The 13,099-nt window shown below is 33.7% G+C and overlaps 1 protein-coding gene across 1 annotated transcript; it reads left to right on the top strand.

The window, feature by feature from the left end:
• Window positions 1–8,494: 8,494 nt before the first annotated feature.
• LOC135674377 (transcription factor Y1-like) lies at window positions 8,495–11,038 on the top strand. Its single transcript, XM_065184170.1, has 3 exons — window positions 8,495–8,715; window positions 8,862–8,991; window positions 10,165–11,038. Exons 1-3 carry the CDS (start codon window positions 8,583–8,585, stop codon window positions 10,802–10,804), a joined length of 903 nt encoding a protein of 300 aa, XP_065040242.1. The 5' UTR covers window positions 8,495–8,582; the 3' UTR covers window positions 10,805–11,038.
• Window positions 11,039–13,099: the final 2,061 nt, after the last annotated feature.

Below are 13,099 nucleotides of genomic sequence, written 5' to 3'. Positions count from 1 at the left end.
GATAAAGTTAATTTTTAGCACTACTTTTCATCCTCAAATAGATGGTCAATTATAAAGAATTATTTAGATATTAGAAGATATATTAAGAGCATGTGTCTTGGACTTTAAGATATCACAGAGCAAATATATAACTTTGATAGAGTTTATCTATAATTATAGTTATCAAGTAATCATTATGATGGCCTATTTAAAGCACTATATGACAAAAAGTACATATCACCTATTTATCGGGATGAAATGAGTGAAAGAAAATATTTGGGATCATATTTGGTGAGAAAAACATTAAAAGAAGTAGAAAAAATATGAAGGCAACATAAAGTAGGCAGAAATGTTATGCTGAAGATAGAAGACCTTTAAAATTTGAAATATTCGATAAAGTATTCTTAATATAAGGTTTAGGAAGAAAGGTAAACTAAGTCTTCGATATAGTGGACTATTTGAAATTCTTGATAAAATTGATGATGTTACCTACAGACTAGCCTTACTCTCTACATTAGCAAAAGTATATAATATATTCCATGTATCAATATTGAGGAAGTCTGTTTTATATCTTTCTCATATCCTAGAAGAATAATTAATAGTATAGAATAAAAATTTTACATTTGAGGAACGGGCTATATAGATTCTTGATAGAAAAGAGAAAGAACTTTGTAATAATATTACTTTAGTCAAAGTGCTATAGAGGAATCGCGTAACGAAGGAAGCAACTTGTGAAAGGGAAGAAGAGATGTGAGAAAAATATCTAGAACTATTTAGGTAAAAAATTTTAATGATAACATTTTTATTAGGAGGGGAGGAAAGTAGTACTCGAGTTTCCCACACTTTAAACTATAAATAGCATGCTAACAAATAATACGTATATGATCCCTTACTTAGTGATGTGATTTATGATATATATGCTTCACAAATATAGTAAATGATATATTTTATTTTGACCTTTAAGATTAAAGTATATTCTTTAAAAAATATTACTCATAATTCTTTATAAAATATTAATTGAGCATACATTTTAAGCATAATGCAAAAAGTCAAAGTGTGTTAGTGGACTTGAATATGAGATTAAGTTATGATAATAAGTATGAAAATAACAACTAAAAGTGATGATTGAATTTTAATTGGTTTTAAATAAATCTCAAAGCTTGACTGAGTTTGACTATGATTAATACAAGGAAGTTTGAGTTTTAAACATTATAAATGTAGAGGATAATAAACTATTGAGGTATAAATAGAGTAATAAAGAATTAAATAGAGATGTAAATAAAAAATGAGTGTTATACTAAATGTTGAGATACATAAGTGAGATCGAAGGATAAGTTTAGATAAAAAATATTATCTTTGTCAAATTAAATTCAACTCGATTGAAGTTATTATAATATTAGAATTATGTTAGTAAAAAAATAAAATAAAATAAAAACTTGAAATGAGGTCTATTGGAATTGAACTATAGACCTCAAAGTAATCTTTTAAGCAACTCTACCTTATTTTGATCTCATCCTCTTTACCAACTTAATAACTTATGATTCTTTCTCTCCTTCAGCTATTTTCTTAGCATTTCTCATGAAGGCTAGGAAACTCTAGCTCTACGGAAAATTAAAGTAAGAAAAACTTAATTCTTCCCGTACAATACCTAAGATTTTAGTTTTATAGATTCAAAGTAATTTTTATTTTATATAATTAAAATATTAATACAAATGGGGAGAAGTACTATCATGTTACTATAATATCACTCCATTCTTTTTGCTGATGACTAAGGATAGAAGTAGTAACTTATTTTTTTGTTAACAAAGGGAGAGAAGTGGTGACTGATGAATGAACATAAAGAATCATGATGTCTTATAATTTGTATATTATTATACAACACATGTTTGATTTATGCAAATAGTTAACTTATAATTATATTTTGATTGATATTACACATTCACAATAGTTAAAATTTGAAACTTAAAATGATTATAATTATAACTTAAAATTTAAAACTTGATTAAACATTGATTTTTTTGGCTTGAATAATTAAATCATAATATCGATATGATCAAATTTTTTTCAACTTGAATTTTGTATATGTATTCAAAAGGATATATGCTCATTTGAGTTAAAGCTTATTATAACTTTTTAAAATAACAAATAGACATGATGGTTTTGTTAAAATCCCATCGTCAATTGGTTATCATTATCGAAAAGGGATTTCCAGATTTTGATGATGAAATTAATTGATGAGTTTATTAGTCTTATATATTTTTGAGATAAGTGATATAGAAAATACTTTGATTATAGACTCGGACTGCCAAAGAGCCAACTATTAAGCAAGAAAGTTGAATATTATGCCAAAAAATTATTGTGTCAAAAATTGGACGTCGAGCAGGAGGATTGGTCGACATGCCAAAAATCAAACTTTATACTAAAAGTTCAGGTATCATAGAAAGATCAAATATTATGCTGAAAGATTAGATGTCATGAGAAAGTCGATATACTGGTAGAATGGATGACATACCAAAGGAAAGGGCGATATATCAAAAGTTTGGACAAAGTGTCAGAAGATCGAACAAAAGCTTCGTAAATGTACCAAATGTATGCATGATTTGTCAAAGTCTCGATTGTGATCATAATGAGTCAATTTGAATTAGTATTGAGTCGAAACAATGCCAACTTATCAAGAAAGCTATTAGGCTTAAACGAGAACTGAATTAGACCTGTTAGAAGGCCAAATTGATAGTCTAAACTAGACCTGAGCAGTGGTTCTGCTAGGCCCCAGTGGTATCATCAGGCCTAGGTGAAGTACCACTTAAGTTAATCGACAAGCATTGTTTGTACTTTATCAATATTTTTGGTGATGGTATCACCTATGCCAATGATAGTACCACCAAAGTCTATTTGCAGCTTGGTTACAATGGTAGTACTGTATATAGTGCTGACGATAGAATCGTCTATTCCTCGAAATTTTGAAGATTTAAATTTTTGACTCCATTCTTAAAACCTTTTTGAGTTTATAAATATCTCACTCTGGTTGATGGAATATTTATTCCTGAGCAAAAATGTATTATAAACTCTCATTTTAAGTATAGTTTGAGTCTTCCCCTCCTCTTGAGTTTAGTTATAATTCGAAGCAAAAAGATATTATAAACTCTCATTTTAAGCATAGTTTGAGTCTCCCCCTCCTCTTGAGTTTAGTTATAATTCGAAGTTGTAAAAAGTGAGAGATCTTATATAAAAAGAAATTATGAAGGCTATCTTCTTAGCTTGAAAAAAGACAAAAGTTATAATAAAGGTAGTTGATTTTCACTCATTGAAAAGAAGATCGATAGTGAAAGTCAATGACCTCGAAAGAAGAGGAATCAAGAGTGGACGTAAAGCCAAAAAACTAAATCACTATAAATTGATTTATTTTTCTTTACTTGTTCTTTACTTATGACTTAGTTATATTCTCTTTACTTATAATTTTATTTTTTCTAACTTCTCTTTTTGTTTAGATTCGAATTGTATTCTTTCCTTTCACTTCTACTATTGCTTATTCTATCGATCGTGTTTTAAAATCGATTAAAAATATCATTACACTAATTCACTCCCCCCCTTCTTCTTAGTACTACGAAGTTCCTAAAACTTATGTAAATATTTATCTTCTATCTTTTTTCTTAAAGATCATACGTTTATCACCTTCAAAATACAAATAATACCCATAATCTAACACTCAACAAGTTTTGATCTAGATTTTGTTATTTTTTCTAACACCTGTTTTTGTTTAGACTCCAATTGTATTCTTTCCTTTCACTTTTACCATTGCTCATTCTATCGATCATGTTTTAAAATCAATTAAAAATTCTATTATACTAATTTAAAATATAAAGAATACTCTTACTCCAACACTCAACAAGTTCTGATCTAGATTTTGTTATTTTTTCTAACTCCTCTTTTTGGTTAGACTCCAATTGTATTCTTTCCTTTCACTTCTATCATTGCTCATTCTAATTTTATATTGAAATAAATGTTCATATAAAGAAAAATATTTCCATTATCATGTGATTATTACAAGCTTCTATCATTCTAACTTTATATTGACCAAACTTCTTACACTTGTAACATCGCATATTTTCTCTATAATAAATATTTTATATTTTTTTATGGTCCTTCTTTGTTGAAATTTTTATCATAATTTATTCAACCTCTTCCTCTAGATGAACTTCTACCTCAATCTCTTTCTCTTGGTTTCCACCTATAATTTATTCTTGGAAGCAACATTGAGTCTTCACTGAAATGCATGATCACAATTTTGAATCAACCTTTGTTCACACCCTTCCAAGAAACTCATAAGTTTTTCAACACATAATATAAAAAAAATATTTTATCTCTCCGATCACAATCACAATAGGATCAAACTTTTATGAGATAATGATAAGGATCTTCTCTATAATTCTCTTATCACTGATCTCTTCACTATAAATCTTCATTTGGTTAACCAACTCCATAAGCTTTGTATAGCAATCATTCAATATCTAATTATCTCATTCTCTTTCATTTTTATGTACTCTAACTATCTTCTTAATGTTTGAAGTTGACAACCCTAACTTTTATATCTCTTTGAAATTCTTTTTACAAAAGAACTCATGTATCCTTTGTTTTTATAACCCTCATGATCCTTAGGAAAATTGCATCCAAAACACCTTGTTAAATCTTTCCAAGAGCTATTGCATATTTTTGTTATTTATCTCTTAATCAAATTGTCTGATCTCTCTTAACCTAATCTCATACGAAAAGAAATATGGTTCTCATCTCCATAAATCAGAAATCACAATTTTCACCATTAAAAATTAAAATAATTATATTTACACGTTGTAAATTGAGATTTGTGTTGTTTGATCTTTCTTTCTTGTAAATTGAGTTTAAAAATTAATGGAGAATATGAGATTTATAGGACTAATATATTAGATTTGATTTAAAAGCAAAGAGGAAGAAAAGAGTATACAATCTTTTTTTTTCATTCAATTTAAAACTACAACAACCTTCTCCAAATTTTCTCCATAACCTATTAATTTTCTCCAAATCATCCTCCATGTCTTCAATTAAGAGAAGGTGATGAAACTTTTAATCTAACGATTTTTCTTTACCAAATAATCGATATGGTACTGATCTCTTCCGTTGACTATCTTTCATCTATCGGAACAAAAGCTATCAGTTGCTTTCTAGATTTGGGTATCTTCTCTTATCTAATGGTTGTCACCATCGGATCCTCTTTGCCAATGTTGTGAGGATTTTCTCTCTCCTTAGATTTTGTTATCAATGATTTCTTTTTCCTCATATATTTTCTCTCAAATTTTTTTTATTTGTAGATTCTATCTCTACATATTTGTTTCTCTCTAATAGACCTATTTCTCTCTCTACAACATTGTTTCTCTTCTAACAGCATTGTTTCTCTCTCAAACAGATCCAATTATCTCTCTAATCTTCGTCTATAAGATATCTCTAACTATAGTTTTTAACAACCACATTAAAATATTAAAGTTAATGTAACACATATTAAAACCATAGCAATCATATGTTTTTAACCATGGTAAAAAAAAAAGAACTACGGCTAAGATATTACGATCCAAAGTCTAATTTGTTGTAGTGTTAATTCTACTATTCTTGGGCCATTTTGATTAATCTCCATTTATTCTATCCTCATTGTTTTTCTCAATCTTTGGGATTCTTCCTCACATTAGAAGTTTTGCAATCTAGATAGGCCATTATCTTGGATAATCTCCATTTACGCTATACTCACACTGCATGTAATGTCCCAAACACGTTTCTTTAAACTAGACAAAGAACACTTGTAGCAGACATGATAACCAACAAAAAAGTAAATGAGAATCCTTGACTCCTTGATAATACAAACTCAGTCATCACACAAGAAGAAGAAGAAGAAGAAGAAGAAGAAGAAGATAAACGTGCTACATCTCTTTCTGATGCATGTACTTTTTCAACAGACTAGATGAAAGGAATGAGCATTATGCTCATCTTCTTCTCTCTCAGAACCGAAGGCCACAGAAAACCTAAATAGACCTCACATGCAGCTAGTCTAAGTGTGCAGGATGATGAGACTTAAAAAGGTAGAGTCAGTCTGTGGGCAAGATAAGAAATAAGGAGAAAAGCCGTTTGACCTTAAGAGATCGAGTCATTGGTTGGTCGGTAGAAAGGTCTCTGACACCACATTTTTCATGCAAAAATGTTAGTGCTGATCAGTCCTACATGTGATCTGAAAAAGGGAAGCCATGATGATGCTCATGAAGGGGCTTGTGGAAGTTCTTGATGGAGGCCAAAGCTTGTTTTAGTGGTAAACATGATCAACGTTCCATGATATTTATCATAAAAAATTAAATCAGTAAAATATTATTTATTAAAAATAATTATTAAAAATTTTATAATGAAAAGTCTGAATCAAATTAACTCAAATATATGTCATCTTTTTAATTCTCCCTTTTTAATTTTTTCATACACATTGATATCATCTAACAATAACAATGAAAGTAACTTTAAAGAACATAGTTCTTAATCGCAAATGAAAGTCACCTAATGCTACATTCAATGCACATGAACTGTTAATCATCAAGCAAATTTGTGGTCTAGAATAAAACAGCCAATCCGAGTTATATATTTCAATGTTCCTCTAACTAGAATTAATTGGGAGTGCATTAATTCTTCCGAATCAATGGCCTTCAAGCTTATGCGTGGCAGATATGTGATAGCAATAACCAACAGTCAGCTAATAAATGACAACCGAGAACTCTATAAATAAATGATGAAAGCAACGATTGTGCAGTGCAGTGACCACTAAAAGTTAAGGGGGGCGCGTAGAACGAGTGAATGTCCTTTGAACATGCATCAGCTGTTCAAAGAATTCAACGTGCAAACAGTAACGCCACAAACTTTTTGGTTAATGGCAGTATTTTTAATGTCTTTTTTCTAGCTGTATTTGAGGTGTAAATGTACAAAAATATAGAACAATAAAAGCAGGAAGGATTACGATTTTGTCATGGAAATTATATTCCCTATATTTAGTTGTTGTGGATGAATCCAAGTCATTCTCATCTGGTAAATGAAAATTATAGCTGAAGCTCTACTGCAAGAATTTATTGATTTATTCAAGCATTCATCTGATTATATATATATATATATATATTATTACAATTATGTTGAGTATAATATGAAGGATAAATCATCACTGGACACTTCATTGGTGCTTTCTTTGAGTACATGACAGAAAATAATTATTTGACAGCACAAGCATTGAGAAGGCTATCCTCATTATAATTCTGATGAACAGAACACTGCGTTGACACTATGATATCCACAAGAAGAGGCGAGAAGCGTTTCTTTCGAACAATAGAAATATGGACCCATATGAGGCCAAGTAGACGTAGCATGACCCTTAATCTCATACTTTAGGAACTCCGTATAAACCAAAACATGCCACTAATATTCCAGATTGCGACTACAGTCACATTGCGAGATGTCGAAACTATGACTGCATCGCCATGCTTCATCAGGTACTACGTGTACCAGCCGTCAAGAGATGCAGATCTTGGTATCAAGGTCACATGACTTTGTGGATTTTCTTGATCTGGGAAACTTGATCTCACAGTCCTGAACCAGTACTCAGGCTTGCATAAGGAGATGAAGTTTCTTCATGCTATCATAATCTTGACGCAAAAGAATCGATGCTGGCACGAGTAACGGTGCTGTATCTGCGAAACATTCTCATGGTCAGCCTCAGCTGTGTGTGATAGGAGGAGTTAAGGCACAACCTCAGTTTGTCGGAGTGTTGTCATTGTTCCTCTGTAAGCCCAGAGAATACGAAAGATTGAGGAGAAAGGAAAGTGGTCACATAGCATATGAAACAAGTAGCATTAAGGTCGGCAGGTTGGATGTCTATTCCATTGCCTTCTTCTAAAGCAGAAATCTTACGAATGCCTTAATTCCAATGCAGCAAGAGAAATAGCATTATGCTGTTTCTTGTTCAAATCTTGACAGGGAGAGAAATGATAGACCATCCGTATATAATTCCTCGTGAAATTGCTGGTGCCACAACTATGCTTTGGCTCTCTTTGGATCATCATCATCCGCATCGTACACAATAACTGTGTTTTAGAGGAAGGGAAGAAGTAGAAAGAACACCAAAAACACGTGAAAGTGCCAAAGCATAATTGGTGAGAGAGTCCATGAATGGAGGTATTTAATGATGAGAAATGAATAGCGAATCAATAGTTAAAAGGGAGATGTTACATTTACCATTACCATTGATCAAGAAGAGAGAAAAGGAAGAGCAGTGATCGGGAAAGAGCAGCAACGTGGTTGATTAAAAGCCTGTGAGGTTCGTACGCGCGAAGTCTCGCGCCACGACAACCCCCAAACCCATGCTGAACACGTGGCCGCCTTCCCACCTCGTGTTTCTCCCCCTCCTCTTTCTCTCTCTTTCAGGTAGCCAACTCATATAAGGTATCCCAGACAAGGCTGGATTAGTAGTACCAATGACCACATTATAGCATAGCGGTCATACTCAGATCTCCGTCCTCCACTTTGCTCTCCCTCTTCCCTCCAGCTGTTGAGAGAAAATGGGAAGAGCCCCGTGCTGTGCGAAGGTGGGGCTGAAGAAGGGGAGGTGGTCAGCAGAGGAGGATGAGATCCTAGTGAAGTACATTGCTGCAAACGGAGAAGGATCCTGGAGATCACTGCCCAAGAATGCAGGTACAGGAAGCACCACTGCCATGAAACTCTCTTAGGATCAACATGTAGCTGAACCAAATCATAAAAAGCTCTTTCGTCTCGAACATTCGATGTGTGGTCTCTAAACATGCAGTGGTTGTTCTTTCTCTGTCTGTGGGATTTGGAAGGTCTGTTGAGGTGTGGGAAGAGCTGCAGGCTCAGGTGGATAAACTACCTCAGATCTGGCCTAAAGAGAGGCAACTTTACCAAAGAGGAGGAGGAGATCATCGTCAAGCTGCACGCCACTCTTGGAAACAGGTAACCATTTCAATCCTTCCACCTTCGCTATAACCGAGTTCACCAACTTGTCCCTTGGTACGAATATACTGTCGTGTACATCAAGTGAGAAACTCACCAGTCACTAATTTGTTTACTTACAGTAAATCGAACAGCGCGTTGGTCACATGCAGCAGACACTTGTCATTTTCTTTTCCTTGTTCGATAAATATTGTAGCGTATGCTTTCTGAAAGCTTGCATTGCATGGGCCCACCGTGATACGATCTCTCTTTTGATTTATTGGGAGGACCAGGAAAATTTTTCCTTGGATGTGGGAGTCGGTGGGACCCGGCACAACACGTGGTTCCCGCTGGAGTGTTCCAGACTCTTGGAAACAAGATGCACGCCCAAACTGTTGCTTTCAAATGCTCCTAATAATACATAATTATCAGACTTTTTGTCCTAGTAACTTCATCTTGTTCCAATTCTACCTTTTGAACTTGTATTTTTTTTTTCAAACAATATGTATTTATTATTTTAAGTTTCTATAACAACCAATCCCTTACTTATCAAAAAGCAAAAAGGAGTACAGACTCTCAGGTCAATTATCTATCTAATAAAAAATACATTTATTGATTCTAGTAAAATTTTATATGCTTGATATGATATTCAATAAACTGTTGTAATATATACATGACATCTGTTATTACATTAAGTAATTCTCAAAGTGGATCATTTCTCTTTTGTAAAGATGTGTATAATTAATTAATCTTGAGTCGGCCTCGATGATGTGTTTAGATAATCCTATTGTATGGCCATTTAGAGATTATCATCATCTCATTATAACAACTCCAGTATGTGTCATCTGTAGTCAAATAAATGTCATTATTAGTATGAATAAGAAATCCAACAGTACATCCCTTGATACATGATTAAAAGAGACATCTGTATTTAATTTGAACTAATCCTCATACGCATTTGTCATTTAACCTGAATTTGAAGATTTGTAAAATTATTTTTGTTGTATTCATTGAATTTTATCCATCCATAATATATATATAATTATCTTATAAAAATAGAAGTAGTAGGAATTTTTTCTCCTTTAAAAATCATCATATTTTGAGCTTTTTATATAAACTTGTCCGGTGTATTCTGGTATTTGGGTTTCAATCTTACTACATAACTTTGATGAATGGCATGTAATCTTTCCTTAGGTGGTCCCTTATAGCAGGCCATCTCCCTGCAAGAACAGACAACGAGATCAAGAACTACTGGAACTCCCATCTCAGCAAAAAACTCCAGAGCTTTCAGCAGAACGGAATCGACGTCGGGGGGGCCACCGTCGTGGACCTCAGCAAGCTCCCCGGCGGGGTTAGGCGACGTGGTGGCCGAACGAGCCGGTTGAGGACGACGACGGAGAGGAACACCAAGAACGGAACAACAAGGAGGGAGAAACAAGGCATGGTGGTTGTCAGTCCCCCAGTTTCATTAGCACAAAGTGAGGAAGGCCACAGCGTAGTCTTGCATGCTGACCAGAGCCAAGCTAGTAGTGCCTGCACCTTTGATGGGAACACCAATGAAGGGGTGATGGATCGCAATGAAGATATGGTGAGTGAGCTTTTGTGTGCAAGCGCAATGGACAGCGTACTTGTTGGTACAAGCGAGGAGACCATGGACGGGTGGGGATCCCATGATGGAGATAGTGGGGTCATCGGGGGCACAACTGTGGAGGAATTGGTGCCATCTCAAATGGACATGTTCTTGGACTGGGACATGGAGATCATGCAGGCCAAGTTGTGGGATGACGCAGGAGACATATGGCCATGGATGTGGGACAGTGAGAGTAGGGAGTAGGGGTTCCATGGCGTCGATGACAGTGGACCCCAAGAAGAGTCACTGGATAGCTGGCTCACCTGATGGATTTGGTGACAGTGCGTTGTGCTGCTCTTGGTGGTAGCAAGTGCCAATCGAGTGGCTGTGACTGTAAAGACATCAGACGTTATAGTCGTTGTAGTATGTAGGTAGTACCATGCATCATCAATCATGTATGTGTTGTAACAAGTAAACGGGATATTTGTGGTTTGTGCTTGTGGTGTCCTTTTTGCTAATCTTGTTGAGACTATGGTGAGGACGATTTACTGTTCATCTTAAAGTGCTGTCACCTTCAAGTAGCAAAGCTATGGTTTGAGAGACCAGATAAATACTTGGTGACATAGCTATCGTGTAGGAAACCTTCAGGAAACAGAAAATAAACTATTGCAAATAAAGAAGAAACAAACAATTTCTATTTTTGTCGATTCTTTCAGCTTACATACATTGGCCCTGTATGTAATAATTAATATATTTGTGCTAAATATATTAAAATTAAAATTGACACAAATTGTTCATCAGAGTAATGTTAAAGACAAAGGTAAAACTTATGAGCAAAAAAACAAAAAATCATCTGCAAAATCCAAAAACTTGACCTTTCTTTGTGCACTCTTGCAATCAATTCAGCTTTTGTCCTGAATTCTTGCATTGTGACGAGGATGAGTAGGCTCTTTTGGACTATCTCTTTTGAAGGACAAATTAATTATTCTTTCCCCGTTCTTGTCAGCTCAATAATATTACTTCTTGCAGTTTCTCCACAGTGCACTAACACACCCCAACCCCCCTTCTCTCTCTCTCTCTATCTATCCATCTATCTATCTATAAAAGATCATAAATTTTTACACTCAAGACGAATCAAATACTTCAAAAGTACCACGAATCATGTGTTCATGATGCACAAAAGTTGAGTCCTTTTGCTTTTGTCCCCCACTCATCGCAGTTGTACGTGAACAAGAAGCTCGATCATGCAGTGTCCCGTGGCCTATTCGCAATTATGTGCAAGGAGCTAATGGCTCCCATGTTTGAAGGACATGATGCCACAGCGTCTCATGTGATGCATTGGCCTCATTCATCCTTTTTCACTCGAGAGATCAGGGTGTGTGCACCCTAAAGGGGAGGATAAAGCTCATTGTTCACCCTGCAATAATTTAGCTACGGTGGTTCCACCCTAAAGTGCTTCTACTTGTTGTTTTGCTCACTTGGTATGTACAATCTCAACAACAACAACAACAACACACACAACTCCCACCCAAAGAACAAGGAAAACATTGAGATCAAACAAAATCCTAGCAAAAGCAAGATAGAAAGTTGTTGCAAAATGATTGAAGAAAAAACTATGCAATGTGATCCTGAGATGGCTTATTTAGACCTGATTCGGGTTCGATACATTTGTGTTTTGGGCAGGTTTTGGAGTCGGATCTGATCCAATTTGGCCTAGGACACTATGGATATGTGGATCTGACTTATTTAATATGATTTTAATATAGTTTTAGTTAAATATTATAATAAAATTTTAGATATGTGGAACTCAATCGTCTATTGCTCGTAAAAGTAAATGGCTACTTTAGCATTAGGCTTTAATCATTAGATAGTTTAGTCTTTTATCTAATTATTTTACATAAGGCTTTAATCCTTTGATGTGATCCTTTAAATTTACTTATGTTTTCTGAGAAACCTATTACAACAAAACCTAGAAAAAACATATAGGTTTTGAAAAGGGATCCTTTGAATAGTAAATTTCCACTGGTCAAAGCATGTATTATTTACCTATATGAACTAGGGATGTTAATGGGATGGGATGGCCTTCCCCATCTCATCCCCATCCCCATTTTCATCTCATTTTTCATTTAGATGGTAGGGACTAAGGATCTTCATTAGGGGCAGAGAATCCACGGAGTCTTCATATTCTCCTAAATAATCTATTTTTATTTAAAAAATACCTTCAAAACTAATTAATAATATCAAATTCATAAATAATAATAATAATAATATTTATAAACTTTATGTACCATAATAATATTCAAATATAAATATATCCAAATATAAATATAATCAAATATATCCAAATCTCAATTAAATTTTAAACTTTTGATAGAACATTTTTTTATTATTTTATTTATAAAATTTTTTAAATATATTTAAAATTAAACATAAAATTGGTTTAGCTGTTAATATTAGAATGTTAGAGTTATAGGTATTGATTCATTTCTCGAATATACTTTTTTTTATTTATATTATTATTAATAAGTATTATACAATATAATAATATAAATGGGATAG

This window comes from Musa acuminata, chromosome BXJ1-5 (genome assembly GCF_036884655.1).
Source record: "Musa acuminata AAA Group cultivar baxijiao chromosome BXJ1-5, Cavendish_Baxijiao_AAA, whole genome shotgun sequence".
Taxonomy (NCBI): Eukaryota; Viridiplantae; Streptophyta; class Magnoliopsida; order Zingiberales; family Musaceae; genus Musa; species Musa acuminata.
Note: the sequence above shows the minus strand (reverse complement) of the source record. Positions and strands in the feature narration are given on the sequence as shown.

Bases quoted from the DNA above. Each gene is read 5' to 3' on its own strand.
- LOC135674377 (XM_065184170.1), top strand. From the start codon at position 8,583: ATGGGAAGAGCCCCGTGCTGTGCGAAGGTGGGGCTGAAGAAGGGGAGG. The intron at 8,716-8,861 runs GTACAGGAAGCA...GGGATTTGGAAG, and splicing joins ATCACTGCCCAAGAATGCAG to GTCTGTTGAGGTGTGGGAAG. The intron at 8,992-10,164 runs GTAACCATTTCA...ATCTTTCCTTAG, and splicing joins CACGCCACTCTTGGAAACAG to GTGGTCCCTTATAGCAGGCC.